We start from the raw sequence: 27,709 nt of genomic DNA on the forward strand, positions 1-27,709 counted from the left end.
CTTGTGTTTGTTAATCACACAAAAAGCTAGACTCCTTGAGGCCCCCATGGACTATAGCCAGCTAGGCTCTTCTGTCTATGGAATTCTCCAGGCAAGAATTCTGTAGTGGGTTGCTGTTTCCTTCTCTAGGGGATCTACTTGACTCAGGGACAGAACCCAGGTCTCCTTCATTGCAGGCAGATTCTTTACTGTCTGAGCCACCAGGAAAGACCTTTCTAAGGGTTTAGTCACCATGAATAGTTTTGGAGCTTTAGAATAAGTCTCCATGTGGTCTCCAACATGAAATTTCCTTGCTTGGAATGTTCTGAAACAGTATTTCACAGAAACGGGAGCAGGTTTTGTTAAAAATACACTTGCACTGCATCCCGGAGTCTGGGACTCCCAGAACCATGAGGCTGGGTGCTGAAGAGACAGTTCTAGCCCTGGAAGAGGTGGGGGTGGGGGGTGCAAGAGGAGGCACTCACGCCCCCACCTGGGTCCCCACCCAGCCCGATATGGCATGTCTGAACTTGCTCGAGGAGTGGGGGTTGGCAGCTGGCAATTCTGCCCATCCAGAAAGAGCAGCTGGGACCACCATGTCCCTGGAGACTCTTAAGACCCTCTGCCTGATAATGATCAGGGAGAAATGAGACAGGGTATCCAGAGAAGACACATGGCACCTGGCTTTGAAGGGGGTTAGAGGGAAACTGCAGCAGAACGACCCCCGGACCCCATGCCCTTCACCCTGGCCATAGTCAGAGGAAGCCTGGGACTACCAGGCTGCAAATTCCTAGCTCAGCAAGGGTGGGCTGCATCCGGGGTCATGGGAGGTGGCCCTGGAATGGGGAATATTTGTGTGGGTGACGACAGGACTGTGTGCAGTGTGTGTGAAATGATCTGTCTCTTTGTGTGTCTTTTTCTGGAGCATGTTGCTATTTAAGCTCCCGACTACCCGTATTTCTGGGGTGGATTTGTGTGTGGGCTCCCTGTCGGGGTTGTGTGTGTTGGAGTCACCTTGTGAGTTAGTCTTTGGTATAAGGGCATGAAAAATCTCTTTGTTGCGGGGTTATTGCAGGAGTCAGCCTCGTGTACATGTGTGAGTCATTGGTTCACATGCAAGAGTGTATTTCTCTTGTCTGTTGGCGTGAATGCGGTCCTAGCACATCCCTCCTGCCCTGCGGTTTCATCCTTCCTGGTGTGCAGCCCTGCCCAGTATATGGTGTGTGTGTGTGTTTGTCTCCTTCCCCTGGAGAATGTGAGCTCCCGGAGGGCAGGACTCCATCTATTCTGTTCATGGTGCTGTTGCCAGTGCCCAAAACGTGCTAGGCACCAGAGGGGCACTCAGTATAATAGCACTGAGTGAATGGATGCCGTATCCAATGTGTGAGCATCTCTCTGGTTGTGCAATCAATCTCGGTGTGATGCTGTCTATGCGCTGGGTTGGGTGACTGAGAATTTCTGGCTTGTGTGTATGTGTGTGTGATTGACTAGGAATATATACAAGCTTGTATGTGTATGCAAAATTACCAATGATGTGCATGAAAGAGACTAAGTGTGTCTGGGGAGCGTGTGTGTAACCGACTCTCGTGTGCGCCGGCATGCTTGTGCATCTCTCACGTGTTTGTATGGCGTAATTGTCTACTGTGCTAATACCAACCTGCGTGTGCTTGGCAGTGTGTGCGTGCCCGAGGTTCGCACCCCTCGCTCTCCTCGCGCCCTGCGCTCGGCCTGGGGGCGGGGAGTGGGGGTGCGGCGAGGGCACTGCGGTTGGGCTGCCCGCCCTCGGCGCTGCGGCGAGGGCACGTCACGGTCCCTCCACGCCCTCGCCGCGGTCCCCGCCTCTCGGTCCTTTGTAGCCGGCCGCGGTGCTCTTCGACAGTCGCCCGGAGGCCCCGCCCCAGCCCCGCCCCGGCCCCGCCCCGGCCCGCACCCCGGCCCGCCCCTGCCCGGGCCGCAGTCGCGCCTGGGCAGCCGCGGGCCCGCACCGAGCGCGGAGCGCGGCGCACGGCGGTGGCCAGGGCCGCGGGCGGGCGGGCGGGAGGGTGGGGGCGCGGTCGGGCAGCCGGCCTTGGACCGGTATGGCGGACCGGCGGCGCGCGTGGAACACGGAGGATGACCTGCCCGTGTACCTGGCGCGGCCGGGCAGCGCGGCGCAGACCCCGCGCCAGAAGTACGGCGGCATGTTCGCCGCGGTGGAGGGCGCCTACGAGAATAAGACCATCGACTTCGACGCGTACAGCGTGGGCCGCCGCGGCTCGGCGCGCACGCCGCGCAGTGCTGGCCGGCTTGATGCGGTCGGCCTGCCGGGGCCCGGCGGCAGCGAGGACACGGCCAGCGACGTGAGCGAGCCCTCGGGCTCGGCCGTCAGCTCGCCGGGCGAGCGCGACGACAGACCGCCCGCGCTGCGCATCCGCTGCCCCGCGCCCCGCGACCTGCCAGTCGGCCGGGACAATGGCCAGGTACCCTCGGGGCGCGCGTGGGCCGGACGGAGGGGGCGGGGCCCTAGGGGCGCGGGGCGTGGGGCCGCCCGGAGGCCGTGCCCGGGGGCCGGAGTGCTAGGGGCCGCTGCCCTCCGGGCTTGGGAGAGCGCCCAAGGCCCCTCCCCCACTCTATCGTACAGCAGGTTTGGAGAGGTTTGGCCAGTCGGTCAGGGTTGGCCAGCATAGTCCAAGAGACTCCAGAGGGTCTTTCGAGATCCAGTCCCCTGCTCCTCCTCTGCAGAAAGGGAGAGACCGTGGTTCTGAGAAGGGAAGTAAGTTGGCTAAAGCCGCCACATGGTCCTTAGAGCGCAGAGGGCCCTCTGGGGTTAATTTCATCCAAAGGTCCCCATTCTCTGCTTTAAGAAGACGAGTAGCTCTGTTCCGCATTCATCCCTTCATTTATTCACTCACTCATGAGGAATTATAGAGCACCTCCTATGTCACTAGCGCCGGGAGAGGTTTAATGAAATGCCTCTGGTTACACGGCTTAAAGCTTAAGCCTTTCTTGAGTGCTCCCTCTGTGTTTTCTGGGGGGAAGGATTTGGTTAAAGATTGAAATCGTCGGGCAGATAGACCTGGAAACCGCGAGCCGCAATCACCCGACACCTTCAGAGAATGTTTCTGAGTCCCGCACGACGCCAGTGTGCTCGCTTCACAGAGCAAGTTGGAGACAGAGCAGGGATTTGAACCGGGGTCAGTAGACTTGGAGATTTTTCTCCTCGTGAAAGCGGGGGAAACATCAGGGAGAGGGAACGCCAGGCATTGGACCCTAAGGCTCATCTCCCTTTAGTTGGTGGTCACCAGAGCCACTGAGGGAAGATGGATGGATAGACGACCCAGCTGTGGGATATATATGGTCAGGTGCTTGGAGAACGGAAACTGGAGCACCCGACGGCCGGAGAGCCATCGCCTCACCCCAGAACTCCATGTCTGAGCACTGCCCAGGTCCCAGGCCACTATGGGTACTGGGGTCCCTGTTTGGCACTCCCGCCCCACCCCTGGCCACGGTGGGCGCGACAGACTCACTGTGAAAATTAAATCAGTTATGACGCCAGGTAGCGAGCATTCAATAAACATTCGTCGTGTATTATGAGTTTTATCATTATCATCATTTTTATGAACCCTTCTCCCCTTAAATGTTATGAGAGGCATACAGTGAGGGAGCCAGTTTGATCTGGACGGAAATCTGGGTGAGGGGGTTCGTGGAAGATTGGGGGCTGGGCCGACCTGTGGCTGCTCCGACTCAGTAGTGGGTCTCTTCCAGCCCCCATCCTCACACCCCCGGTTTTCTGTCCGGGGAGCTCGGGAACTCTCCGTGGTCCTGAATCTGGCGCCTCGCGAAAGGTCTACAGTGCGCGGGAGTGGGGGCGGGAGGGGGGCAAGGAAAGGAGATATCGAGAGGGTCCCGTCTCCTTGTCCGTATCCCTTTTCTATCTCTCCCTCCCCACTTCCTTCCCTGCTGTCCGACCTCACTTGCGATCCAGGATTAAGAGCCCGAGAGGGAGGCTTCGGGGGCCGCGGACCTAGAAGCTGGGGCCAATACGGGAGAACCGTGGTTTCGTCAGGGCTGTGCGTCCTCTTGAGCCTCAGCTTCTTCATCTGTGAAATGGGGGTGGCATCTCCCAGCCTCCCTCATGGCGTGGTGGAGTATCAGGGAGGCGAGAGAGCTTTGTGCACAGCCGGGAGCTGTGGAAGAGCGTCCATCAGGAGCTGCGGTCAATGTCACCAACGCCAGCATCGGCCCTGGGCTCGGCCCCGGACGGCTCTGCAGCCGCGCCTCGGCCCTTGGGGACGCTGGTCGCTTCCTCTTCCACTGCTCCTTCCTCTCCCCCTCTAGCCCGCTCCCCTTTCTCCATGGTTTCTGGACAAAAGGCAGCGCCTCGGGCACGCCAAGGACCCCAGAAGCACTCGAGGTTCGGGACCGTGAAGCCAAGGGGCTCGCGGTCTCCCTTGGGGGAGCGTTTTACTCTCCGCGGGCCGAGCGGCTACGGGGTTCGGGTCCCGTAGCCGACGGGCCTCGCTGCTCCTGCGCGTTGCAGAGGGTACCCGGGCCCTCCCCCAACCCATAAACCTCTTTCCTGGGGAGGGAGGAGGGGTTTCGGTGGCGCAGGCGCAGCGTCTGCCAAGGCCCAAGGCTGAGCGAATGCGGCGCTTTGTACCCGGGAAGTCCACTCGGAGCTGTGGTCTGTTTGGCCAATAGCGAACCCGCGCCCCTCCCCCGAGTTCTCGACCCCACCCCTGGAGCTACCCTGCCCAGACTGAGCCCCGGGGATTCCCTGGTTTGTGGAATCTAGCACTTAGCAACGCCGAGGAAGGGACTATAGAGTGGGGGGAAGGGAGACCCCAATTTCCGGTTAGCACCAAGAATTTAGGACCCAGCTCAGAGCCGAGGCTGAATGAATGAATGTAGGAGAACTGACCTCTAGACTAGGTATGCCAGAACCTGGCTTCCAGATGCTGCTCTGCTGCAGCTAACATGCTTTATATCCAAGAGATATTTTACCTGTGTGTCAGCCTCAATTTCCCACCTGTGAAATGGGAAGCTTATGGCCTAGTGTTCCTGGAATACTAAACTGTTTCTCTTTTGTAAACATCCCATCTTCATTTTAAGGCTCAGGTAACTCTGGTGTCCGTCCTGGACTGGAGGACTGGCTCCCAAGTGGTGATGGAGGTAAGGGCTTCAGGCCCTAACCTGAGAGGTCGGGGGTTGGGGGGTGGGGGGCTTTAGCAGGCCTAGTGCACCCTTCCTCTGGGTGGCAGCTTGACGTATACAAGATGGGGTCTTTTAGCAGAGCCTGTGCCCGAGATTTGAGTTTTGTAGGCCGAAGTGACAAGGTTGGCATTTTAACCTGCCTGGAGATTTGGGGCACCTGTCTGGTGTTATGGGGGCTTGCTAGGGCTCTCCTTTTTCTTTCTTTTGTCAAGTTTATCAAGCCGTGTCCAAGCCTGCTCCTCACCTCTTCCCCAAAACACCATCTGGACCTATGGGTGCTGGGGTTGGTGTTCACTCTCCACTGGAAACCAGGGCTTCCTTCTCCCCCGCCTGACCCCTAACCTGCCCCGGAGGGCTGCGGGGATCTTAGTGACAATGGTCTGGCTCTGAAATCAGCAATCACTGTCTGGTAGACAGGCTCTGGGGATGACCCGGTGGCCCCAATGGCAGGGGGCTGTGTGATGTGAGGGGGGTGGGCTGCAAACGGTAGAGCAGGTCAGCCACTAATTAGGGCCTTGTCTTTGGGGGTCCCTGCTTCTGCAGGGAGGTTCCTACTGAGTCCCCGGACAGACGGGTTCAGTAATTGGGGTGGGAGGGGTGGCAGAGAAAAGATTCATGGAAAAGCCATTAGAGATGAGTCTGGTAGAGGAGGTAAGATATTCCGAGAGAGGGCACAGTTTGAATAAAGGCTTGGACTTGGGGCTGGATATATGCTTGAGCTGTGCAGCGAGTGGCGCAGCAGACAAACGGAGGCTGTGGAATGAGAGGTCAAAGGCGGGAGGTTGCTGGACCGTATCCTCAAAACACTCCAGCAGCCGAGGGAGGGGTGGGGGGTTCTGGGCATCCGGCCCACATTCCGTCCCCCACACAGATGTTCCGGGAGCCCCCCCGCCCAGGCCCCCATGAGGGACCGCACACCTGTGGCGCTGCCCATGGTCTCCGCCTGCGCATCCGAAGTCCATCTCTGGCTTTCAAAAGAGCCCTGAAAAAACCAGACCTACCCAATCGCGAGAGCGAGGCCGGGGCCCAGCCGAGGGCGTGTGCGCGGGGCGGGGGTCGGCGGGGCTGGTTGGTTGGGGGGCGGGGGGCGGAGTGCGGGGAAAGGGGTGATCGGAAGGGAAGCGCTTCCTGGTTCGAGGCGAGAGGGGCGAATCGGGCTCGGCTCCGCGCCGCCGGGAGGAGCTGTCTGTCTGCAGCCCCCTCCTCCCGCCCTCGTCCCGCCCTCCTCGCGGAGCCGGGCGGTGCTGGCAGCCGGAGCTGCGGCGGCGGGCGAGCGGGCCGAGCAGCCGCGGGCAGCCTAGCTCCGTGCCTCTCGTCTCTGGGCCGGGGCCTTTGTCGCCGCGCCCGCGGGAAGCGGGACCGAGAGACAGCCGCACCGAGAGAAAGCCAGCCCCACAAAGTCCCCCGGCCGGGCCGAGGGCGCCAGAGGTGGGGAGGGGGGCCATGTCTTACCAGGGCAAGAAGAGCATCCCGCACATCACGGTAAGCCGGGCCCCCGCCCCCCGAGCCCGCCCGGTCTCGGTGCAGTGGTGAGTGGGCGCCGCCGAGGATCGGCCGGGGTCCGCAGGGGCGGCCGGCCAGGCTTCCTGCGGCGCCGCGGGTGGGGCGGGGCCGGGCTCGGCTCTGGAGCCCCCTCCCCCCAAGCCTCTGGGGACAATGGGGGGAGGGGGAGCCCCTCATGGCGGGGCGGGGCTGGAGCCTCGGGTCCCTCTCCCCGCGGGCTTGCAGCCGCCTCCCCCGCGGCCACCGCCCCCCGCCCCCTTCGCCACGGGGTGTGCCAGAGGATGGCGCGGACTGAGAGGATGCGGAGCTGAACAAAAGAGGGAGGGGCGCGGGGGTCCGAACCCCCTCCTTCCTTGTCCTGGAGCTGAAACTCCAGCGCGGGGATAGAGGGGGGGGGGGGTCTTTGCACCGTCCAGCTCTGGCCCCTCGCGGCAGCGTTGCTTGCCTGCTAAGGAGGGGAAAGGGTCGACTATTGGCCCCCACTTCCCGCCCAGACCGGTGGAGTGGAAGTCTGGACCTGGAGACAAGCGCCATGATGGAGGAGCCCCTCCCAGTCCTCACGGCAGCTAAAAATAACCTAATGGAGAGACTCTGGGGGGTTGGGGGCTGTGGCCCTGAAAGGGTTAACACTGGGGTGCGGGGGTTAGGAATGGCGGTGGGGGCTGAGCCGTCCTCTGGGTCCCAGGGTGTGGCCGGAAACAAAGGATCCCAGGTCTTTCGGCTTTGTCTCAGGGTGGGGAGCTGAGGGCACAGCGGGGCCGGGAGACCTGGCCTCCATCCTCCTTGCCTGCCGGGCCTTAGAGCTGAACCACACCGTTCCTGAGGGATGTGGACCTCGGGTGCTGGAGAAAACCGTGGGCCTTGGGTGGCTGGTATCTGAGCAGCCAGATAGATGGCCTGCTGAAATTCCATCTCCATGAAATCCTCGAGAAGATGCTTGAGGTTTGAGACAGGAAACCTAGCATCCTCCTTTATCCAGAAGGGATAAAAGCTCAGGGATGGCCCCAAAGCACCTTGGAGAGGGCCACATTGGGTAAGGGGAAAGGAACTGATGTTACCCACTTATCTGCCCAGTGTATTGTGGATCTTGTTTTATTGAATCTTCTCAATAAGCCTTCTGAAGGGGGCATTGTCCACCTAAAGCTCTCAGAGGCTGGAGCACTGGGGCGCAAATGAGAGGAAGATTGGGAGGGGGCTGGCCCCCTTGCTTCTCCAGAAGAGCCCTGCCTCCTGCCCAACTCTGGACTGAGTCTTCCCTTAGAAAACTCCTCCTTGGCCCAGCTTCAGATCTTGTCAGTAGACCTTTGCTGAGTCACATCCAGAGATGAGACCCCTGAAGCTGGGGGCCACCTCTTAGCCATCCCTAATCCCTGCCCTCTGAGACACAGAGGCATACGTGACCAATCCCTTAACGCTGTAGCTGGCTAAGAATCCACAGGGGGGATGTGGTTGCCTTGGGGCCAGGCAGTGTGGGAGGAACGTGTGGAATATTTGCAGGAGCCAGTCCCAGCTTCTGGACTCTGACACTGCCCTCAAGGTATCTGAGGCAGGAGATGGAGGTGATGCAGTGGTTGATGAGTTCGGAGGCCTGGGTACCACTGTGGCTGTGGACCACAGCAGATCTGTAACCTGGACTGGACCCCAGTTTCCACGAAGGAAGTTTAGCAAGATGGTCTTTGAGGTGGGTCAATGGGAGCAGTGCCTCTGGAGTTGTGTGGCTCTGTCTACACAACCGCAGTAGTCTCCCTGCCTGCTGGCTGTGGCCCTCTGGAGTGGAGCTGAACTGGCCCGGCTTTTATACCAGATGGATCTGGGTGTTCAGCCCTGCTCTGCCTCCTTTCTGAGCCTTGGGGCTCTGCTATCCAAAGTGTGCCAAGCCCTGGCCATTTCACAGGACCCTGGAGCATTCATTCAAGAGGACCCTGGCAAAGGGCTTAGTGTTTGGTGGGCACATGGCAAGGGCTTCAGAACTTCTGGCTGAAGTCCTGCTTCTTTAGTCCTTTGTGCGAAGCAGGCAGTCAACCTGTGTGTCAAAGAGAGTCAGATAGAGTGGCTCTGGCAGCTCCAGTAGCATGGGAAGGAGAGATGCTGAAAATGATCCTTAGTTCCTGGAAAAGTGGCCCTTGACAAGGCATTTGTGTTTGATGTAGTCCACATAGTCCACTCCTGGAGTAGGACATGGCAACCCCCTCCAGTATTCTTGCCTGGAAAATTCCGTGGACAGAGGAGCCTGGCAGGCTGCAGTCCACTGGGTCATAAGGAGTCAGACATGACTGAGCCACTAAGCATGTAGTCCACTCCAGCTAGAAAGGTATGTGGTTTAAGAGGAGAAGCCAGAGAGAATGGACTTGGATGGAGCTCCTTTGTAGGGCCCACAGCTTCTTGAGAACCTTTGGCTGATAATGCATAAGAAGTGACAAGAACTGGAATGCCATTCAGTGAGTGGACGGGCACTGTGGATTTTCACTTACTGCTCCCTTAACCTGTTCAATAGTACTCAGTTCCTAGGTTAATAATAATAATAATAGGATCTGGTCTGTTCCATGCACCTTCTGTGTGCTAAGAAAAGTGGACATAAGATGGGCGTGTCCTTCATCTTCCCAGAATTTAGTAAAGAGGGACATTTCAGCCTGAAATGGTAACAAAGTGTGTGTGTGGGGGGGGGATTGGGGGGGTTGTTATAAGGGAAATACAGGAGGCTTGAGGGAACCACCACAGCAATACCCAGTTCTGGGAAGGGGAGGGAGTTAGGGAGGAGGGAGGGGATTCTCTGAGAGTTAGGGGAGGCCCTGAGGCCAAAGAGTGTGACCCCTTGGAGAAACTGAAGGGAAGTCAGCACTGCGGAGCCCGACCTCTGCATCCAAGTGTGGCTTCTCTGTGCAATTAGAGCAAACCTTGGAGACAGGTAAGATGTTTTTGGGAGCCATGGTGTGTGTGTGGCCTGTGGAGAGACCAAGGCGGGGGGGCTGTCAAAAGGACCAAGATACATCCTTAAGTCCCCTTGATGTTGGGTCTCTGTGCCCCCTTGAGCCTCAGCTCGTTCATCTGAGCGAAGGGGATAAGGTCGCAGCTTTGGCAGTGAAATCAGAGACAGGAGAGAGGATGTGAGCAGAGGAAGAGAAGGGACACCCCAGACAGGGCACAGTGGGGACAAAGGCAGCTGCGTCACAGAAGCCCTCTTCTACTCATCTTGACTCCGGTGTCTTTTCCTGTATTCTTCGCCTCCGCTTTTTTCTGAGATACTAGAGTAGCCTGATAGAGAAGAGGGAAAAAAAAAAAAATCGAAACACTTGGCTTCAGCCCCCAAGGATTGTTTAAAATATTAATAAAGCTCCCTTTCACGTGTGGCTTTTTTAAAAATTAATGGTACAGCCGGGATTAATTTAAGTGGGTTTTTGGTGCCCACTTGGGTGGTTAAGTGAGTAGGGCATCCTGGGTGTGGCTCTGAACGAACAAAGGCTGGTGGCCCTGCAGATGCTCTGTGTCCCCATGGAGCCACCGAAGGGGAGGCAGGAGTGTCCACTGAGATGGTTCAAGAATTATTATCATTACGAATAAGACTTCATGCGTACTGACCATTTGTGATTTTTGCAGACCATTATGGCATTCAAAAGGATTAAAAAAAAAAAAGGATTTGTGTGATCTCTAACTGGGTTTTTTGAGGAAGGCAACCTGTTTCTCAAAGAGTAAACTGAGATTACAGAGTCTTAAAAGCTTCTTCGGTGGCCTGTGAAGAAATGAAGAGGTCCATTCAAACAGGGAAGAGTAGATAGTCTGGTCTGCTTGCTAAAATAGTCACCGTCTGATTGAAATCTTTGTGTGTGTGTGTGTTAAGTCAAACATTCAAGATGAGATGAGCAGGGGAGAAAGTGATCATTAAATTAAAAGTACCTCAGACTCAATTACCTAATAGACAGATGTGCCAAAAGCTTGTTTCTTCCCAAAGATGGTGTTCAGCCTACCTTTAACTATGTGGCTTATCTTGGTGCCTTTTTATGCAAAGAATTTGAGATGCCTACAGGGATTTGTCATGCATCTAGTGAAATCAGCAGGACTGAGACTCAAGGAAGAGCAGAGACCAAACCTGCCAGTGATCTGGCCCACAAGAGGAGTACTAGCGGACATCTGGTTCTGAATCGGGGCTTCTGTCATCTGGGGCAGAGAAGCAGACAGACTCAGCTTGGTCAAGTTCATGATCAGACAAGGAGTAGTTGGCCATATTCTTTGGGGTAAAATTATTTTAAATTAGATTCTTAAAAAGTGTATCAGAGAGCATGCAAGTGATACTGCATTGTGACATCTTCTGTAACATAACCGTACACACTTAGACCTGAGCGCCTGTGTTTTATGACGGACTTGGCCAAGACTGAGTACATGAAAACACATAATATAACGTTTGTGAATGCACATTGTGCGTGACTAACAGATGACAGTTCCCTCCCCCCAACACAGGAGATGAAGATACAGAATGACAGATATCAGCCACTGTTAACTGCAGATCTTTTCTGTTCCTTGAATATTTCATGATCTTGACCTTTCCAGCTAAATGAAAAATTGCACGTGCCTGGGATGCCTGAAAAAGGACCAGAGGGTAATCTGTGGAATAGAGCACAGGTGTTAGAGGTGTTCAGAGAAGGGAGGGCTCAGCTTTTTCCAGAAGCGACTGGAATTGGTCTCTGGGGGCTTGGGGGATGGCATGAGCTAGGTGTTGAGGGCTTTGACTGGTGGAGACATAAGAAAAGCATGCAAGGCAGGTGGAATAGCATGTACAAGACCTGGGCTGGAGAATGAATGTGGTCAGCAGGGTGAGGATTTTACACAGCTGAATCTGAGGGTGAGGAACTTGAAATAAATTTGAATGGCTGGGGAGCGAGAGAATTCTACAGGGCTTTAGAAGTCAGGCAGAATGCATTCAAAGTGACAGAAATAGCCCATGGGTTCAAAGTCTGGCTCAAATGCAAATGGGATGTTTGATCTTGGACAAGTCAGTTCTTCTCTGGGCCTCGGATCCCTTTTCTTTACAGAGTTGGAGTAGCTAATTCAGCTCCAAGTATAGGAAATTCTGACTTTATTCTGAGGGTAATAGGAAGCCTCTAGAAGTTCTTGAGCTGGGAGGATGGTGATAAAGCCAGAATGGAAGAATGTGGACTCTGAAGTCAAACTCTCTGCGTTTGAATCCTAGCTGTTCTGCTTACTTGCTGTGTAATTTTGGTAAGTCACTTAATTTCTCTATGTAGCAAAGGGAGGCCTGGTGTGCTGCAGTCTATGCAGTCATAAAGACTTGGATATGACTGACGCAGCTTAGCATGCACGCATGTACTTTATATTAATATCAGACTGTATTCATAGAACCTTAGGGATTCAGTCCTAGGCAAATATTTGATTTATACCGCGTCAAAGTTGAGAAGAAGCTTTTAAATTTTGTGAATTTCTCTGTGTTTATACATTTGAGGCAGCAGAAAAGAGTGTCCATTGCTTCTCCCCCACCCCCAGCCTCCTCTCTAGTGTAGGAGTTTTAAGTACCCTCTCCTTGCTTACCTCCAGTAGCAGGGAGGTCACCACTTTGCACAGCAGCCTGCTTACTCCTGGACAGCTCTGTTGTTGGAAAGTCTCATATGTAGAGAGTCTACCTTTTGCCTTCAGAAGTTTTCACAGATGCCTTCCTCTTTCACACTGATATTCCTGGAGGATCTGGAAGATATTTCTCAGTTACCTAGGACCTTCTGTTTTTCAAAATATCCCCAGTTCTTTAGTGCAATTTCTAAGTACAATATTTGGATTTTTCTTTCCCTTTTCCCCTCTTCCCCCACTCCTTTTTTCGTTTTGCTGTTCTTTATTTCTGAGCATGGGGAACAAAATGAAATCAAAATAAAACTTTGGTTACTGGGCACCTTTTAAACTGGTTTGGCCTTCCCAGGTAGTACTAGTGTAAAGAACGTGCCTGCCAATGCAGGAGACAAGGGATGCGGATTCAATCTCTGGGTTGGGAAGATCCCCTGGAGAAGGGAATGGCAACCCACTCCAGTATTCTTGCCTGGAGAATTCCATGGACAGAGGACCCTGGTGGGCTGCAGTCTGTAGGGTTGCAAAGAGTCGGACACAGCTGAAGTGGCTTAGCACACATGCAAACTGGTTTAAGTACTTTCTAGGGTCAGACTCCTTTGAGAAGCTGATAAAAGCAATGGAAGGTTTTCCTGCTTCCTCAAAAACACACAGAGCATTCAGCATAAGGCATTGGGCTTTATAGGCCAGTATTTAGTGTGTCGAGAGCTTTTACTTAAGTAATCCTGTAAGTTGGGTACTTTGATTAGCTCCACTAACAGGGGAAAAAAAAAAAAAAACTGGAACACAGAGATTAAGTTCTTACCACAGGTCACCCAGCTAACAACTTGTATAGGAGTAAGCTGTAGTCTCTGGGGTGAAGGATCTCACAGTCTCATGGGTGAAATAGACAAACAAAAATGAGCCAAAAGATGAAGTTGTGAAATGATGCTACTAAGGAGTGCAAGCCCTATGCCATAGGAACTCCAAGAGGTGGACACATGTTCCTGGAGGCAGAGTGCTGTGCCTGACAAGGTGAGCTGGAAATGAACGGGCAGAGCAGGTGTGGCAGGAAGTCCAGGTAGCAGATGCCGTAGATGAAGGCACAGGGCTGTGAAAGTGCAGCTTAGAGAGCCAGAGTGCAGTGCAGCGCTAAACTGCTTCAGTCGCATCCGACTCTATGCGACCCTATGCACTGTAGCCTGCCAGGCTCCTCTGTCCATGGAATTCTCCAGGCAAGAATACTGGAGTGGGTTGCCATGCCCTTCTCCAGGGGATCTTCCCGACCCAGAGGTCGAACCCATGTCTCTTACATCTGTCTACGTTGGCAGGAGGGTTCTTTACCATTAGCGCCACCTTGGGAGGACTTAGATAACCAGACGATAGTGTGAATAGACGAATATGGTGCCATGCTGGGAGAGGGCAGGAGTCAGACCAGGATAGACGAATATGGTGCCATGCTGGGGGAGGGCAGGAGTCAGACCAGGATAGACAAATATGGTGCCATGCTGGTAGAGGGCAGGAGTCAGACCAGGAAGCGCCTGGAGGCTTACTTTATCCTGCGTGAGTCCGAGCTGGAGAAAGGTTTAAGGAGAGGCACACCATGGTCAGTACCATGAACAGAGGAGCCTGGCAGGCTACAGTGTGTAGGGTCCCAAGAGTCGGACATGGCTGAATGACTAAGTACACACATGACATGGTTGCATTTGTGTTTCAGAAAGGTCACTGGCTGTTTTTGGAGGGGACAAGGCAGGCAGCAGGGAGACAGGGAAGAGGGCTGACCTGCGGCAGGTGCAGTGGGAGGTGGAGATCAGCAGGTAGGTATAAGGATACTTCTGGAATAGATGTTGGGTTTGGGGTGTGAGAGGTTAGAGAGAAGCTGAAAACGGAACTGGGCATTTGAATGAGATTTATTTCCCTGGGTTGCAAGGACTTTATAAATCAGACACTAAGCTCTGTCTACACATCAATTCATTTACTTTTTCAAAACCACTCTCTGCCTTATAGATAGAATACTGAAGTACAGAGAGGTAAACGTGCCTAAGGAACAAGGGTAATAAGTGTGGGGCCCTCTTAGAACTCAGGCATTCTGGCCTCTACCCACCATGTCCTTAGCCAGCAGGCAACACTGCTTCCTTGTTGAATGAGCATTAAATGAAATAGTAAGTGTGGAAGCATCTGACTCACAGGAGGCGTTGTCAGTAATTGTTAGGTGAATGCATGCGTGCTCAGTTGCTTAGTCATGTCTGACTCTTTGTGATGCTGTAGGCCACCAGGCTCCTCTGTCCATGGCATTTTCCCAGCAAGACTACTGAAGTGGGTTGCCGTTTCCTCCTCCAGGGGATCTTCCTGAACCAGGAATCGAACCTGCATCTCTTTCGTCTCCCACATTTCAGGCAGATTCTTTACCACTGTGCCACCCAGGACATCTTTATTAGGTGAATAGGGCTCTGAATTTCCTGTCTTACCACTGGAGAGCCCTTTCCAAGTTTCAGAGGCTTTGATCTGCCTACCCACTTTTGGCCACACTCTCAGCAATCCAATCAGAAGTGCTGGTGAGATGCATGATGTTGGGAATGGGCTTGATATGTATGATCTATTCTTGCTTATTCCCATTCTTCAAAGGAGGAAACTGAGGCGCAGGAATCTTAACTAAGAACACTGGGCTAACTATCACAGAACATTGGGTTGTCACTTGGTAGGTACCCAGTGGCACTAGGTTCAGATCTGCCTCCACTATCTCCTGGCTGGGTGACCTTGAGCAGATTATATCACTTCTCTGAGTTTGCCTATTTGTAGCAATAATACCTGCTTCTTAATGTGACTTCAGAATTAAAAACAGGAAAAAAAAATGAATGAGAAATGAAAATCCGTGTAGTGCAACTGGTCCTTTATATGTACTCAGGAATGTAGTTTTCTTGAAGGCAAAGGATTTCTGTCCAGATTGCTTTATATAAGATAAAAAGCAGAGACAAGGAAGTGCAGAAATGGGTCTCCACATACATCCAGATTTGTCTGGCCTCTCCCTTCTGTAGGAAACCTGAAGACCTTTCCCGCTCCTGGGGTCATGACAGAGCTGTGTTATTTTAAAACCAGATATTCAGTTCATCAGGGAGTGTTTGCTGAATGTCTGTTAGGTACAGTGGAGCTTGAGATCTCGCTGTTAAAATTGCAGTTGCCATGGAAATGGGCCTGAGCTCACAGAAGATCCTGCAGCCCCTGGAGACCACCTCTATTTCTGATTCATGAAGGAGGGCAATGCTGCTGTGTCCTCTCCCCATGCAGGTGGAGAACAAATGTGTGTTCATTACATTCAGTCTCAGGCCTGTTGCCACTTCCAGGGTTGCTTTCCTGGAAAGTGTGGCAAAGGGCTGCTGGCTGACAGGCTGTCCCCTGAGGCAAAACCAAAGGCAGATGATTTTTGTGAATTAATAAGAGCATGCAGCTGTACTGTAGGTCGCTCTTGCTACTGCAGGGAGGCTGGTTGGGACAACTGTGGGGGGGACCCTAGAAGAAAGAGGGATCTGGTCATTTGGGGTAGGAACAGAGTCATGGGTTTATAAAGTATTTGAGCTAGAAAATCAGACAGCAGCTACTGGGGCTGTGGCTCCTGGTGCAAGTTTTGGATGGTGTATCAGTTCACTTTGATACAATAATACTGCCTAACAAACAACCCCATAATTCTGTGGCTTACAACAAGAGTTGTCTGTTGTTCTCAGATCTGTGGGTGGCAGAGGCTTAGCTGGACTCAGCTAGAATTGTCTTCAGGTTTCTGTTTGAATCAGGTGTGCTGCTCATAGGATCCCATTCTGGGACTCAGACTGAAGGAGGCATCATTCCTTGGGTCCTGCAGTTTTCACGGTGGAGGATGAACTCTCAAAGAAATTGAGCTGAAACCCACCTGCCTCTTGAAGCTTATGCTCAGATTGGTGCACTCACATCCACTCTCAGTCTGTTGGTCAAAGCGAGTCATGCAGACACACCCACAGTCAGTGTGACTGGAAGAGCCCTGCACCCACGCTGGAGCATGGCAAGGGTAGGAGGGCAGGAAGGAATGTGAAAGAAATAACCCAGTCTTCCACAGAAGGTCTCCGTCAAGAGTGTCTGAGGTATTTGTTAATAACATAAATTCCTGTCCCATAAACTAGATATGGCAATTGAAAATCTTGACAAAAGCACTAGGATTGGAATCCCAGTGGATTTGCAGCATTATCTTGGCTCTGGTGCTGTGTTGTGAGTTGTACTTGCATGAGTGGAGTGCGTAGCTGCCTGTCCAATTGAATGTTTGAGTTGCAAGCGTGAGTCAGTGACTTAATGTCAGTCAGTGGCTTGTAGAGTTTGAAAGGCAAAGAACTTTCAGAACTCACCTTGACATTTCCTTGCCTCATGAGAAAGCAATTCTACCTGCGCTCAATGCATGGACAAGCATGTCCTTTACCTTTTTGAGACTTGTTCTTGTGCTTGCCCTTCAGACACAAAGAGGTTCTTCATCTTTCAAGGAGTAATTTGTCATTTATTTACTCTGAGCCCCTTCCCACTGATAAATCAGGCAGCCTGATCAAAATCTCTACACACTTACAGCCTGTAAGTGGATGGAGTTGCCCTCTTTGTATTAAGGCAGTACCCCTATTTTTGGCACTCACTCATCCACTGACAAAGTTAAAAGACTTGCTCCTTGGAAGGGAAGCTATGACAAACCTAGGCAGTGTATTAAAAAGCAGAGTCACCAGTTTGCCAACAAAAGTCCATATAGTCAAAGCTATAGTTTTTCCAGTATTCATGTAATGATGTGAGAGTTGGACCAAAAAAAGGCTGAGCATAGAATTGATGCCTTTGAATTGTGATGCTAAAGAAGACTCTTGAGAGTCCCTTGGACTGCAAGGAGATCAAACCAGTCAATCCTAAAGGAAATCAATCCTGAATATTCATTGGAAGGACTGATGCTGAAGTGGAAGCTCCTATACTTTGGCCACTTGATGCTAAGAGCCGACTCATTGGAAAAGATCCCGATGCTGGGCAAGATGGAAGGCAAAAAGAGAAGAGGGCAGCAGAATGAGATGGTTATATAGCATTACCAACTCAATAGACATGAATTCGAGTAAACTCTGGGAGATCGTGAAAGACAGAGGAGCCTGACCTGCTGTCGTCCATGGGGTTGCAAAGAGTCAAACGTGACTTCAAGACTGAACAACAACAAAATCCACTGACCCCAGATTCCAGTGTGTGAACTAGTGAAGCATGGTAGGAGAGGGGATGTGGGGTGTCACAGGCTCTCCCCCCAATTTCTTGAGTGGAATAATAAGTATTGAAACAGTGGCACTCAGTGAGATGTACTTGAAACCAGCTATTACATACAATGTGAAGCATAATCCATGATTGTTTTTGATCTGTGGGAATATGAAGATTACAGATATGCCATGATCTAAGAAAGAAAAGCAGTGAAGAACTCCATGGATGGATGAGGTAGGAGGGAGCCAGATCTTCAGCATCAAAAAGTGAAAGTGTTAGTTGCTTAGTCGTGTCTGACTCTTTGCGACCCTATGGACTGTAGCCCACCAGGCTCCTCTGTCCATGGAATTCTCCAGGCAAGAATACTGGAGTGGATTGCCATTTCCTTCTCCAGAGGATCTTCCAGACCCAGGAATAGAACCTGGGTTTCCAGCATTGGAGGCAAATTGTTTGTCATCTGAGCTTCCAGGGAAACCACAATTCATCACAGGGTTTCAGGAAATCTGTTTTCAGGTGCCTGTGGTGTTTCAGGACCATGGACAGCATACAGTACTGCTTTCCAGTCCTTATTTACTTCATGGAACCTGAAAACTTCAGAACTGTGTCCGTGTGTATACTATTTATTTTGCTGGAATCTTACACTTCTCCACTTTTCTGCTTCATGTCTGTGTGTATGTGTGTGTGTTAAGTCACTTCAGTTATGTCCAATTCTTTGTGACCTTATGGACTGTAGCCTGCCAAGCTTCTAGGTCCAAGGGATTCTCTAGGCAAAAATACTGGAGTGGTTTGCCATGCCCTCCTCCAACTTCATGAGCATCTCATACTTCAGAACCCAGCTCAAACATCCTCTCCTTGATGAAATAGTCACTGCCTTTCTCTGTCTCTGTAATAGCAACTTTCACTCTCTAATGTTTTCCAGATAGCAGCCAAGGTTGCTAAACTAGTGACTTTGGGGTAAGTTGTTGGTTTGATGAGAGTGGAACCTTGTTTTTCTTCTAAAGCTCCCCAGACCTTAGTGAGTTTTCTGTTCCTCTAACTTTACTTTGGAAATGACAGACTTTATTCCCACCATGCAGAAAGGAGAACAGAATTCAGGGAGGCTTCATGCTTCCCTCAGGACAGTGATACACAAGATGCAGTATGATCCAGACCTCCCCTCCTAACTGATGGTTGTTTATTTTGCTGTTGTGTGGGTAGAAATATCAGAAACTATAAAGGCTAATTTTTGTAAGTGGCATTCAACATGATACTTGATGTTCTGAAGAGAGCAAAGGCATCCTGCCAACACCTACTGTCTCCTCACAGTTGGGGCTGGAAGGGAGATTAGTGTTGGGTTTGGAGAAGAAAGTCTTCCGTTCTCTGTGCTGCTCTTCTGCTCCTTATGATGTTTGGCCATGGAGATGTGATGACTGCCCAGCACCAAGGTGTAGGCGGGCCCCACCTATATTGAACAACCTGTCCTGTATTGAACAGGATTTGCACTAAGCAAGCTCCTGTTCCCAGGCAGCAGGGTTAGACTTCAGGGAATGTTAAAATAAAAGAGAGATTTCTGATCTGTCAGTCTACTCTGTCCTTTCTTCATGATTTCTCCCCCAGCTTCCTCCCTTTCCTTCTTCCCTCTTCCATTCATTTTCCTTCCCTCTTTATCACTCCTTTATCTCACTCTTCTTTTCTCTCCCCATGCCCTTTGTCTTTTCAAACACTCTTTCTTCTCCTTCCCTCCTAGCTGTCACCTCCTCCCCTCCCACTCAGCAAACATTTGCTAAAAACTTTGTAAGGGTCCTGCATGGTCTCTGGGAATTTGGAGATGAGTCACACAGAGCTCTTCTGGGAATGGAGGGGTATCCAGCCCAGCAGGAGATGGGCATGTGACCAGTGACCAAGAAGTGTGATGAGCATTGTGGGGGAGGGGTGCACAAGGGGCAGTGGGGACACGGGGCAGCACCCCAAAGCCTGCACTGGGTGGAGTCATACTACCAGAAAGCTCTACCATGTAGAGTTTGGTATTTTGCTTTTCCACCTAACGTTTTATTGTCTAGCACTGTGGTTTAGCCTTTAAAATCCCTGGGGAGGGACTTCTCTAGTGATCCAGTGGTTAAGAGTCTGCCTGCCGGTGCAGAGGACACGGGTTCAATCCCTGGTCTGGGAATCTAGGATCTCACTTACCGCAGGACAGCGAAGCCCATGCACCGCAACTACGGAAGCCTGCACGCCCCCAGAGCCCGAGCTCTGCAACAAGAGAAGTAGCCCCCATTCACCACAACCAGAGAAAGCTTGTGCATATCAGCGGAGACCCATACAGCCATGAATAAATAAATAAAAATTCCTGGGGGATATTTTAGCAGCTGAGTGCTAGCCACTAGTGGTGTGGTACCTTGTCACTCATTTTGATTTACCTCTTTGTGGATAATTCTTTGACCCTGTTTGGGATATTATCCTGAGGACACATTCCCAGCACTGAATTTCTAGGTCAAAAGTCAAGATCTGTGATACAATTTGAAAAAGTGGCTGAGGCATACCCTTACTAAGAAATCCCAGCTTGAAGGAAGCTGTGCAGATGATCAGTTTCTCTTCTCCCACTTCCGCCCAGTTTGGGCAGTCTCAGTTCAGAAACTTTGGTGGGCTTGAATTCCTCCTTGGTGAAAGCCTTTTCATTATCGTCATTACCATCGTGGCCAGCCCAGCCTCACGTCTGCTTATGGCGTTAGAGCCCCTGTGAGCCAGCACCTGCTTGCCTCTCCAGCTTCCTCACCCTGTGGTCCTACTTCAGCCAGAGGAAACCACTGACAGACCCCCGAGTACTCTTGGCACCCCCTAACCCATGCCTGTCCCTGCCATTGCCTCCCTCTACCATCTCCTCTGTCTGTGTTAGGTGCTCAGTCGTGTCCAACTTTCTGCAACCCCACGGACTGCAGCCTGCCAGGATCCTCCATCCGTGGGCTTCTCCAAGCAAGAATACTGGAGTGGATTGCCATTCCCTTCTTCATCTCTCTCCTCTGCCACATGGCTAATTCCTACTCAGTCTTCAAGCTCAGAATAAGCACGGTTCTCCTGGAAGGGCTGGAGTGGAGGCCTTCTCTGCTCCCACCACCCCTCTGTCCAAGCCCTTCCCACACTGGAGTGCAAAGGTCTGGTTATGATTCAGTCTCTCCCACTGGCCTGAGAATTCCTTAAGGGCAAGATTTTTTTTTTAGCTGCATGTACTCTTTTTCTTAAGCAAATATTTATTGAGTATAATTTCTGCTACAGAAAATGGCAAAGAATAAACAATGTGTAACTCTGCTGAGTATTCACCAGTGGCAGGCCTGGGCAAAGCATTTTATATACGTACCCCATGGGGTTATCCCTCAGCCCTGTGAGGCAGGGACAATTATCCCCATTTTATAGATGAAGAAACTGAGGCTCAGACAGGTTAAGTCACATGGATAGCAAATGAGCAGGGATTGGAAGCTGCATCTGTCTGACTCTGAACGTTTTGTTCTTACACAACACTGATCCAAGGCCGTGAGCCATGATGAGTGTAAGTCTCTTTAGGTTACTGCTGTCACCCAGGAAGAAGTGAGCAGTCTCTGACATACCCTTGCTGTTAGATTTTTGTTGAATTTTTAAGGAGGTATTTAATTTTCTTTCAAGGTATTTAAAACAGTGAGTCTTGTACAGAGTTTGTCATTGTTTATATCTGCTGACTGTTTGCTCCTTGTGGTAATCCTGGGAGAGGCAGGGTATTGGTATTTTTCTTTTAAATGTGTGATTTTTATTAAGTTCTTCAAAATTATGTGTCATAAAACTTACTGTTTGGAGGGAAGTACAGCTCTAGGGTTTTTCACTCACACTTCCTGCATGAAGAAAGGGAGTCCTAGAGAGCTAGATCCTCAGGTTCTTTCTAAATTGCATCTGATTATGGGTGGTTATGGCTTCTACCATGTGGGTGTGTGCTAAGTCACATTAGTCGTGTCTCTTTGCGACCCTCTTTGTAGCCCACTAGACACCTCTGTCCATGGGGTTCTGTGGGCAGGAATACTGGAGCAGGTTGCCATGCCTTCTTCCAGGAGCCAAACCTGCATCTACTGCAACTCCTGCATTGCAGGCGGATTCTTTACTGCTGAGCCATTAGGGAAGCCCTCAGATGGGTGAACATATTTAAAAATGAGACAAAAGTGTGTTTGATGGAGTGAACGCTGGACAGGAAATTAGGAAACCTTGAGTCTAATCTCCACCCATGTTGATTTTATGAATTTGGGAGGTCAGCCCATCTCGAGCTCCATTTCCATCCAAGGTCAATGGGACCACACATTCCCTGAGAACCATTCAGCACAAACAGGCATGGAGAGCACTGCAGCCATGAAGCACATTTCCTGAGATGTCTTTTGAGAAAAAATATCCTTGTCAAGTGTCCCACAGAATGAGAAGGGTCTAAATTTGGAAAAGATCAACTCAGTTCCCCTCTTGAATATTCACATTACACATCGGCAGTAAAGGATCTGGGAATTCCTGACATAAAAACGATCTCTACATCTCTTTAACCCAGAATTTTCTAAACTCACTGCACCTGGGAATCCCCTTTTGGATCAACATCTATTAAAACCCCGCTGGGCTAGAGTTCCAAAGAACATACTTTTGAAAGTGTCAGTTGAAAGGCAAGCATGCTAGTCATTTGAAGGAAGAAAAAAGAAGTCACATCAGCTCTTGCCTTCTGCTGTGAGCTTATTGTTTTTAGAAATAGGCTGGCCCCTGAGAACAGCAAGAGCCAGTACCCTGATGGTAGCTACACATGGTATCTGCTGGTAGCTGGGGAGTGGGGTGGGGATTTGAACATCTGATTCTAGGAAGAGCAGAGCTGGGTGGGGCTGACCTTCTGGGCACAGTGCATTAAATACCACCTTTCAGGATTAGCCTGAAAAGCCCTTTATTAAATGTGACAAGGCAGACGGCTGCCCACGGAACACCGTGTTTCAGAAACTAGGCGCCAGCTGCCAGTGACTCACATTTCTCTGCTTTCTAGTGCCCAAGAAAACTGCACAGCAGTGTCTTTGCCTCTGGATACGCAGTGCTCAGGGCTCTTTCCTTGGGTCCTGGCTTCTGTCTTAAAGATAAGAGGCAGGTGGTTGGACCTGGGGGTGACTGAGCTTGAAGCCCTTTCCTCCAGAGACCCCCTTCCTGGAGAACAGGACATACGTCTCTTCCTTGGCTTCCTTGGCCCTTGGTTCTTTGTCTCATGGCCACGATGCCGTTTCTCTCCATCTTTACGCAGTTATCCTTCGAGAATTAGTTCAGGTGTTCATCCATTCATCTGTCCTGCCAGGCTGTGCCCAAAGTATTGGAGACCCAGCAGTGAAGAAAACAGGTGAAATCTCTGCCCTCATGGAATCAAGTCTCTGAGGGAACTGCAGGGACAGGTGTAAGCGCTGCCCTCCTTCCGCAGTAACTCGAGTACAGCTGGTTCCCTGTGAGTGGTACCTGATGCAGCCAGCGGGGGAACACACCTCTGATGTCGGTGCGACAAGGCACATTTATAAACACACGTAAATGTAGACTATGTCAGATGTACTGTGTTAAGAACTGTGTAAACATAAAGTGGCTAAGAGGTGAGGGGTCTGCAGACGAGACCGTGATGTAAGGTGTCCCAAACAAGCCAGCCAAGGGGGGGACCCTCAGGTGACACTGATCAGAGAGCTGCCTGGTGCAAGTGAGAGAGTGAATTTCGCCTACATAGTAGGAGTCCAGATTAAGTAGGGTCTCACTAACTTAGCCCTCGCTCTGGAGGAAGCATACTGATGCAAGAACCCACTAGAGGGTTCTGAGTAGCAGGCTGCAGGCTCTGTTTCTGCTCAGCAAGCCTTTTTTGATTCCTTAGTTTGTTGTTTGTTTAGTCACTGAGTTGTGTCCTGTGCTTGTCTTTTAACACTGAGCCGAAGCCCCAGACAGCACTAGTGGTGAAGAACCCACTAGCAGGAGATGCAGGAGATGTGGATTTGATCCCTGAGTCGGGAAGATCCCCCGTGGTAGGAAATGGCAAGCCCCCTCCAGTATTCTTGCCTGGAGAATTCCATGGACAGAGGAGCCTGGCCTGCTGCAGTCCATGGGATCGGGAAGGGCTGGACATGACTTGAGTGTGCATACATGCATGCATTCCATTTGCCGATTCCTTAATTTGGGTGACAACCTTCTTTTCTAGGCTTATGCAGCATCCTCTGCCTTCCTCTCATGGTCAGTGCTATGGGACCACTGGGACCCACCTGAGGCGCATTCTGTGTCTATAGAGGGTTTCTCAGGGGGCCCTGGTGGGATCTAGCCCAGTTACTCACTGGGTACCCTGTGTTAGCTGGATCAATGGGTACCCTGTATTGGATTTCCATGCCTGCCTCCCTTACTCCACTTACTGGAATCACCTCCCAGAATCACTGCTTGGGTCTAAAATCATCATCTCAGGCTCAGTTTTCAGAGGAACCCATGCCAGACCCTCCCTCTGAGGTGGCTACTCTGAATTGTTACTGTTTCAGTTCAGTTCAGTTCAGTTCAGTCGCTCAGTCGTGTCCAACTCTTTGCTTTGCGACCCCATGAACTGCAGCACGCCAGGCCTCCCTGTCCATCACCAACTCCTGGAGTTCACTCAGACTCATGTCCATTGAGTCAGTGATGCCATCCAGCCATCTCATCCTCTGTCGTCCCCTTCTCCTTCTGCCCCCAATCCCTCCCAGCATCAGAGTCTTTTCCAATGAGTCAACTCTTTGCCTGAGGTGGCCAGAGTACTGGAGTTTCAGCTTTAGCATCATTCCTTCCAAAGAAATCCTAGGGCTGATCTCCTTCAGAATGGACTGGTTGGATCTCCTTGCAGTCCAAGGGACTCTCAAGAGTCTTCTCCAACACCACAGTTCAAAAGCATCAATTCTTCGATGCTCAGCTTTCTTCACAGTCCAACTCTCGCATCCATACATGACCACAGGAAAAACCATAGCCTTGACTAGACAGACCTTTGTTGGCAAAGTAATGTCTCTGCTTTTGAATATGCTATCTAGGTTGGTCATAACTTTCCTTCCAAGGAGTAAGCGTCTTTTAATTTCATGGCTGCAGTCACCATCTGCAGTGATTTTGGAGCCCCAAAAGATAAAGTCTGTCAGTAACAATTGGCTTCTTATCCAAGGGGTGGGGCTTAAGGGCAGAGGCTGTGCTTTGTCCATCACCACATCTCCAGCTAGGAGGTAACACAAACAGTAAATGGGCATGTGGCAGAAAAAGTTCTCAGCCTCCAAGAAGTGCAAGTTGACAAATATTAATGACAACCAAGGGTGTTTTGGTGGTCTCAGAATGGCAAATTGGAGAGGTACTTTTGAAAAGCAGTCTAGTTATATTTATCAAGGGATGCAAGCACGGTTTATACTTTTTGACTCAGTTGTTAAATTTCTGAGAATTTAGCTTAACAAACAGTCCAAATTAAAAGAAAAGCTTTATACACAAAGATGTTCATTGTAGAAATATGTATCATTGTGAAACATTGAAAAGAACCATGGGGGAATAATTAACAGTCTACTGTGTATGCATAAAATGAAATATTTTATAACCCCTTAAATGAAATAACTTGAGACAGGCTTATGGTAAAATGCAGAAAGGACACAACCGTGTGTTCTTTCCGGCTCCTAGAATTGGCTGTATCCTTTGCTGCCTTGGGCCTTGGCACGTCAGTTCTTTCTGCCAGGCGCTTAGCACTCACCTTACTGGCCTTCTTCCTTACCTTTTGGTCCGGCTTATCTAGAATTATTTTCTAGATCTGAGCTTTTTCTTATCTGACTCCCCAATAAGGTCAGCAGCCCTTTCGCTTTGTGCCCATGATGGGCACCCTATAATTCTCCTTTTTTGAATCCAACATACTCCCAGATTTGTTAAACCTCTGTCTGTCCCTCATCAACTCCACGAGAGCTCATTCTTCTCCTGTTCTTCCAGGCTCCTGGGCTAGTATCTGATGGGTGAACGGGTGAGTGAATGACTAGGTGTGCTAGGATCACAAGTATGGAAATAGAGGGAAATCGGGAAAAAACATCAGAACAGTGACTGGTGGTGTTTTTCCTGGGGAATGTCACTTTGTTTTTTTGGCCATTTCACTTGTTTGAAAATGTCTTTAAATTGAGTTTTGTTAATTTCAATAATAATGCCTGAAGAAATTCTTGTTCTATTTACAAATGACCCAGTTTATTCCACAAATGAATGACATTTAAAAAGAGGAGGAGATAGTACAAATTTCAGTGGACTGCAGAGAATTATGGGCTGGATGTGTTCTGGGGACTTCAGGTGGATTCCTCTTCACAATACCCCAGTGTAAAAGGACATTTTTGAGATAATCAAGTAAAATTGAACATGGTCTGATTATTAACTGAGCTGAAGGAATTGATGATGACTGGGTTTGTTGGGATAATGGATCTTAGTTTGTTTTTTTTTTAATTGCCTAACAGATTATGTAGTAAAGCATTTATGGGTTAAATGATATCATGTTCGAGATTTGCTTTAAAATATCTCTGAATACAAAGCCAGTGTTTAAGGGGGGAAAGAGGTGAAAGGAGAAGGATGAAGTCTTGAAAGAATCTGGATGAAGGCTAGCAGGGGGCTTTTTAAGACCATTTCTTTACTTTAGAAGAGTTGAAAATTTTATGCTGAAAGTTAGAAAAAAGCATTTCTTGGCTTTTCTATAATGACATTTACTACTTTGCTTGGCTTTTCAGAGTGACCGACTTCTCATCAAGGGCGGACGCATCATCAACGATGACCAGTCCTTCTATGCCGACGTCTACCTGGAAGATGGACTCATAAAGTGGGTGGACCAAACACACCTTTTAAAGAAGCCCATCTCCCTAAGCTGCCCAGCCCTTAGAGGAAGTAGAAGGCTGGCATTCTGCCCCAGAATAACTGTGCTGGCTCTTGTGACTCCCAGGGATGGAGACGTGTGGAGAGGCGCAAACCATGGGTGGAGAAGGGGATGGTGTTTGCTGAGTGCCCCATGATGACATAGGCTCCCTGCCATGGTGCTCACACAGGCCGTGAGGCCCACAGAGGCTGTGAGGCACACACACCAGCCATTCTGTTCTTGGCGGGTGGTGGGCCCCTGGGGGCAAGTGGCTGCTCCATGTTGCAGAATGAGTTAGGGGCAAGGGCCTAATTCCAACCTAGCACACCTGACTAGATTCATAGCTTTTTTTCCCCCTACATGCCTGCAGTTTCTGGAATTGGGTGGAGGGTGCCAGGAGAGAAGGATGCATGTTGGCCTCCAGGCAGGGTTCTTGTCTGGTTTAGGGAAGACATGCTTTGGGACTCGAGTTCTCCTGTGCCTTCTCCTGGCTGGCTGCCTCTTCAGCCGTGTAGGACATCCCAGAGGTGTGAGTCTGGGTGGGCTCCCAGAGCACAATACCCCTGATGGGGAGACCTACACAACAGAAATTTATTCTCATAGTTCTGGAGGCTGAAGTCCTGGGTTGAGGGTTGAAGTGCCAACAGGATGGTTTCTCCTGAGGCCTCTCTCCCTAGCTTGCTGACAGCCATCTTCTTTTTTTTAATTTATTTTTAATTGGAGGGTAATTGCTTTACAATGTTGTATTGCTTTCTGCTGTACAACAGTGTGAATTGGCTATAGGAGTAGGTATGTCCCCTCCCTCTGGAGCCTTCCTCCCCCACACCCACCCCCGACAGATGGCCAACTCCTTGCCGTGGCCTTCCCTCTGTGTGTGCCTCTGGTTTGTCCTCCTCTTTCTTAAAAGAACAACAGCCCTATTGCATTAGGATCCGCCCTAATAGCCTCATTTTAACCTAATTACCCCTTTAAAGACCTTGTCTCCAAACATGGTCACATTCGGAGTTACTGAGGGTTAGGGCTTCAATATGTGGGTTTCAAGGGACACTGTTCAGCCCCTAATACCAGACAGTGGCTTTTACGTGATTTCCACCTTTTACTCTGCTGCTCAGCTCTTCCTCTGGAGTTGGGAAGAGCAGAGTTGGAGATCGTCTCAGATCCAACTTGGGCAGCTGGCCCTGGAAAGAAGACAGAGGGGGTGTGAGCAAGGTCAAGTTCAAATAGGAATGAATGTTTATTGGTGGGTCCGTCCTGGGCGTGTATCCTCTGACGATGAAGATGATGATGGGGAGGAGAAGAGAGGGAGGAAGGGGCAGAGGAAGAGGAGGGATGAGGAGGAGGAGGCTGTGGATTGCCTTGCATGTTAAGGGACCATCTGTGAGGAGTAGGTACTCAGGGCAGCGTTGAGCCCCTCCCGGCCTCCCTCTGCCT

General features: G+C 50.8%; 1 protein-coding gene across 2 annotated transcripts in view; it reads left to right on the plus strand.

Annotated features, from left to right (window-relative positions):
* The first annotated feature begins 2,057 nt into the window (after nucleotides 1–2,057).
* CRMP1 (collapsin response mediator protein 1) overlaps nucleotides 2,058–27,709 on the plus strand; it is a 65,290-nt gene continuing 39,638 nt past the window's right edge. Inside the window, exons 1-2 of one of the 2 annotated variants that reach the window (XM_070372682.1) lie at nucleotides 2,058–2,438; nucleotides 26,157–26,245. In XM_070372682.1, the coding sequence (XP_070228783.1) occupies nucleotides 2,058–2,438; nucleotides 26,157–26,245 (470 nt within the window). Of the gene's footprint in view, nucleotides 2,439–6,301; nucleotides 6,655–26,156; nucleotides 26,246–27,709 lie in introns of those variants that run through there. The other variant, XM_070372683.1, reaches the window with a different exon arrangement.

This window comes from Bos mutus, chromosome 6 (genome assembly GCF_027580195.1).
Source record: "Bos mutus isolate GX-2022 chromosome 6, NWIPB_WYAK_1.1, whole genome shotgun sequence".
Lineage (NCBI taxonomy): Eukaryota > Metazoa > Chordata > Mammalia > Artiodactyla > Bovidae > Bos > Bos mutus.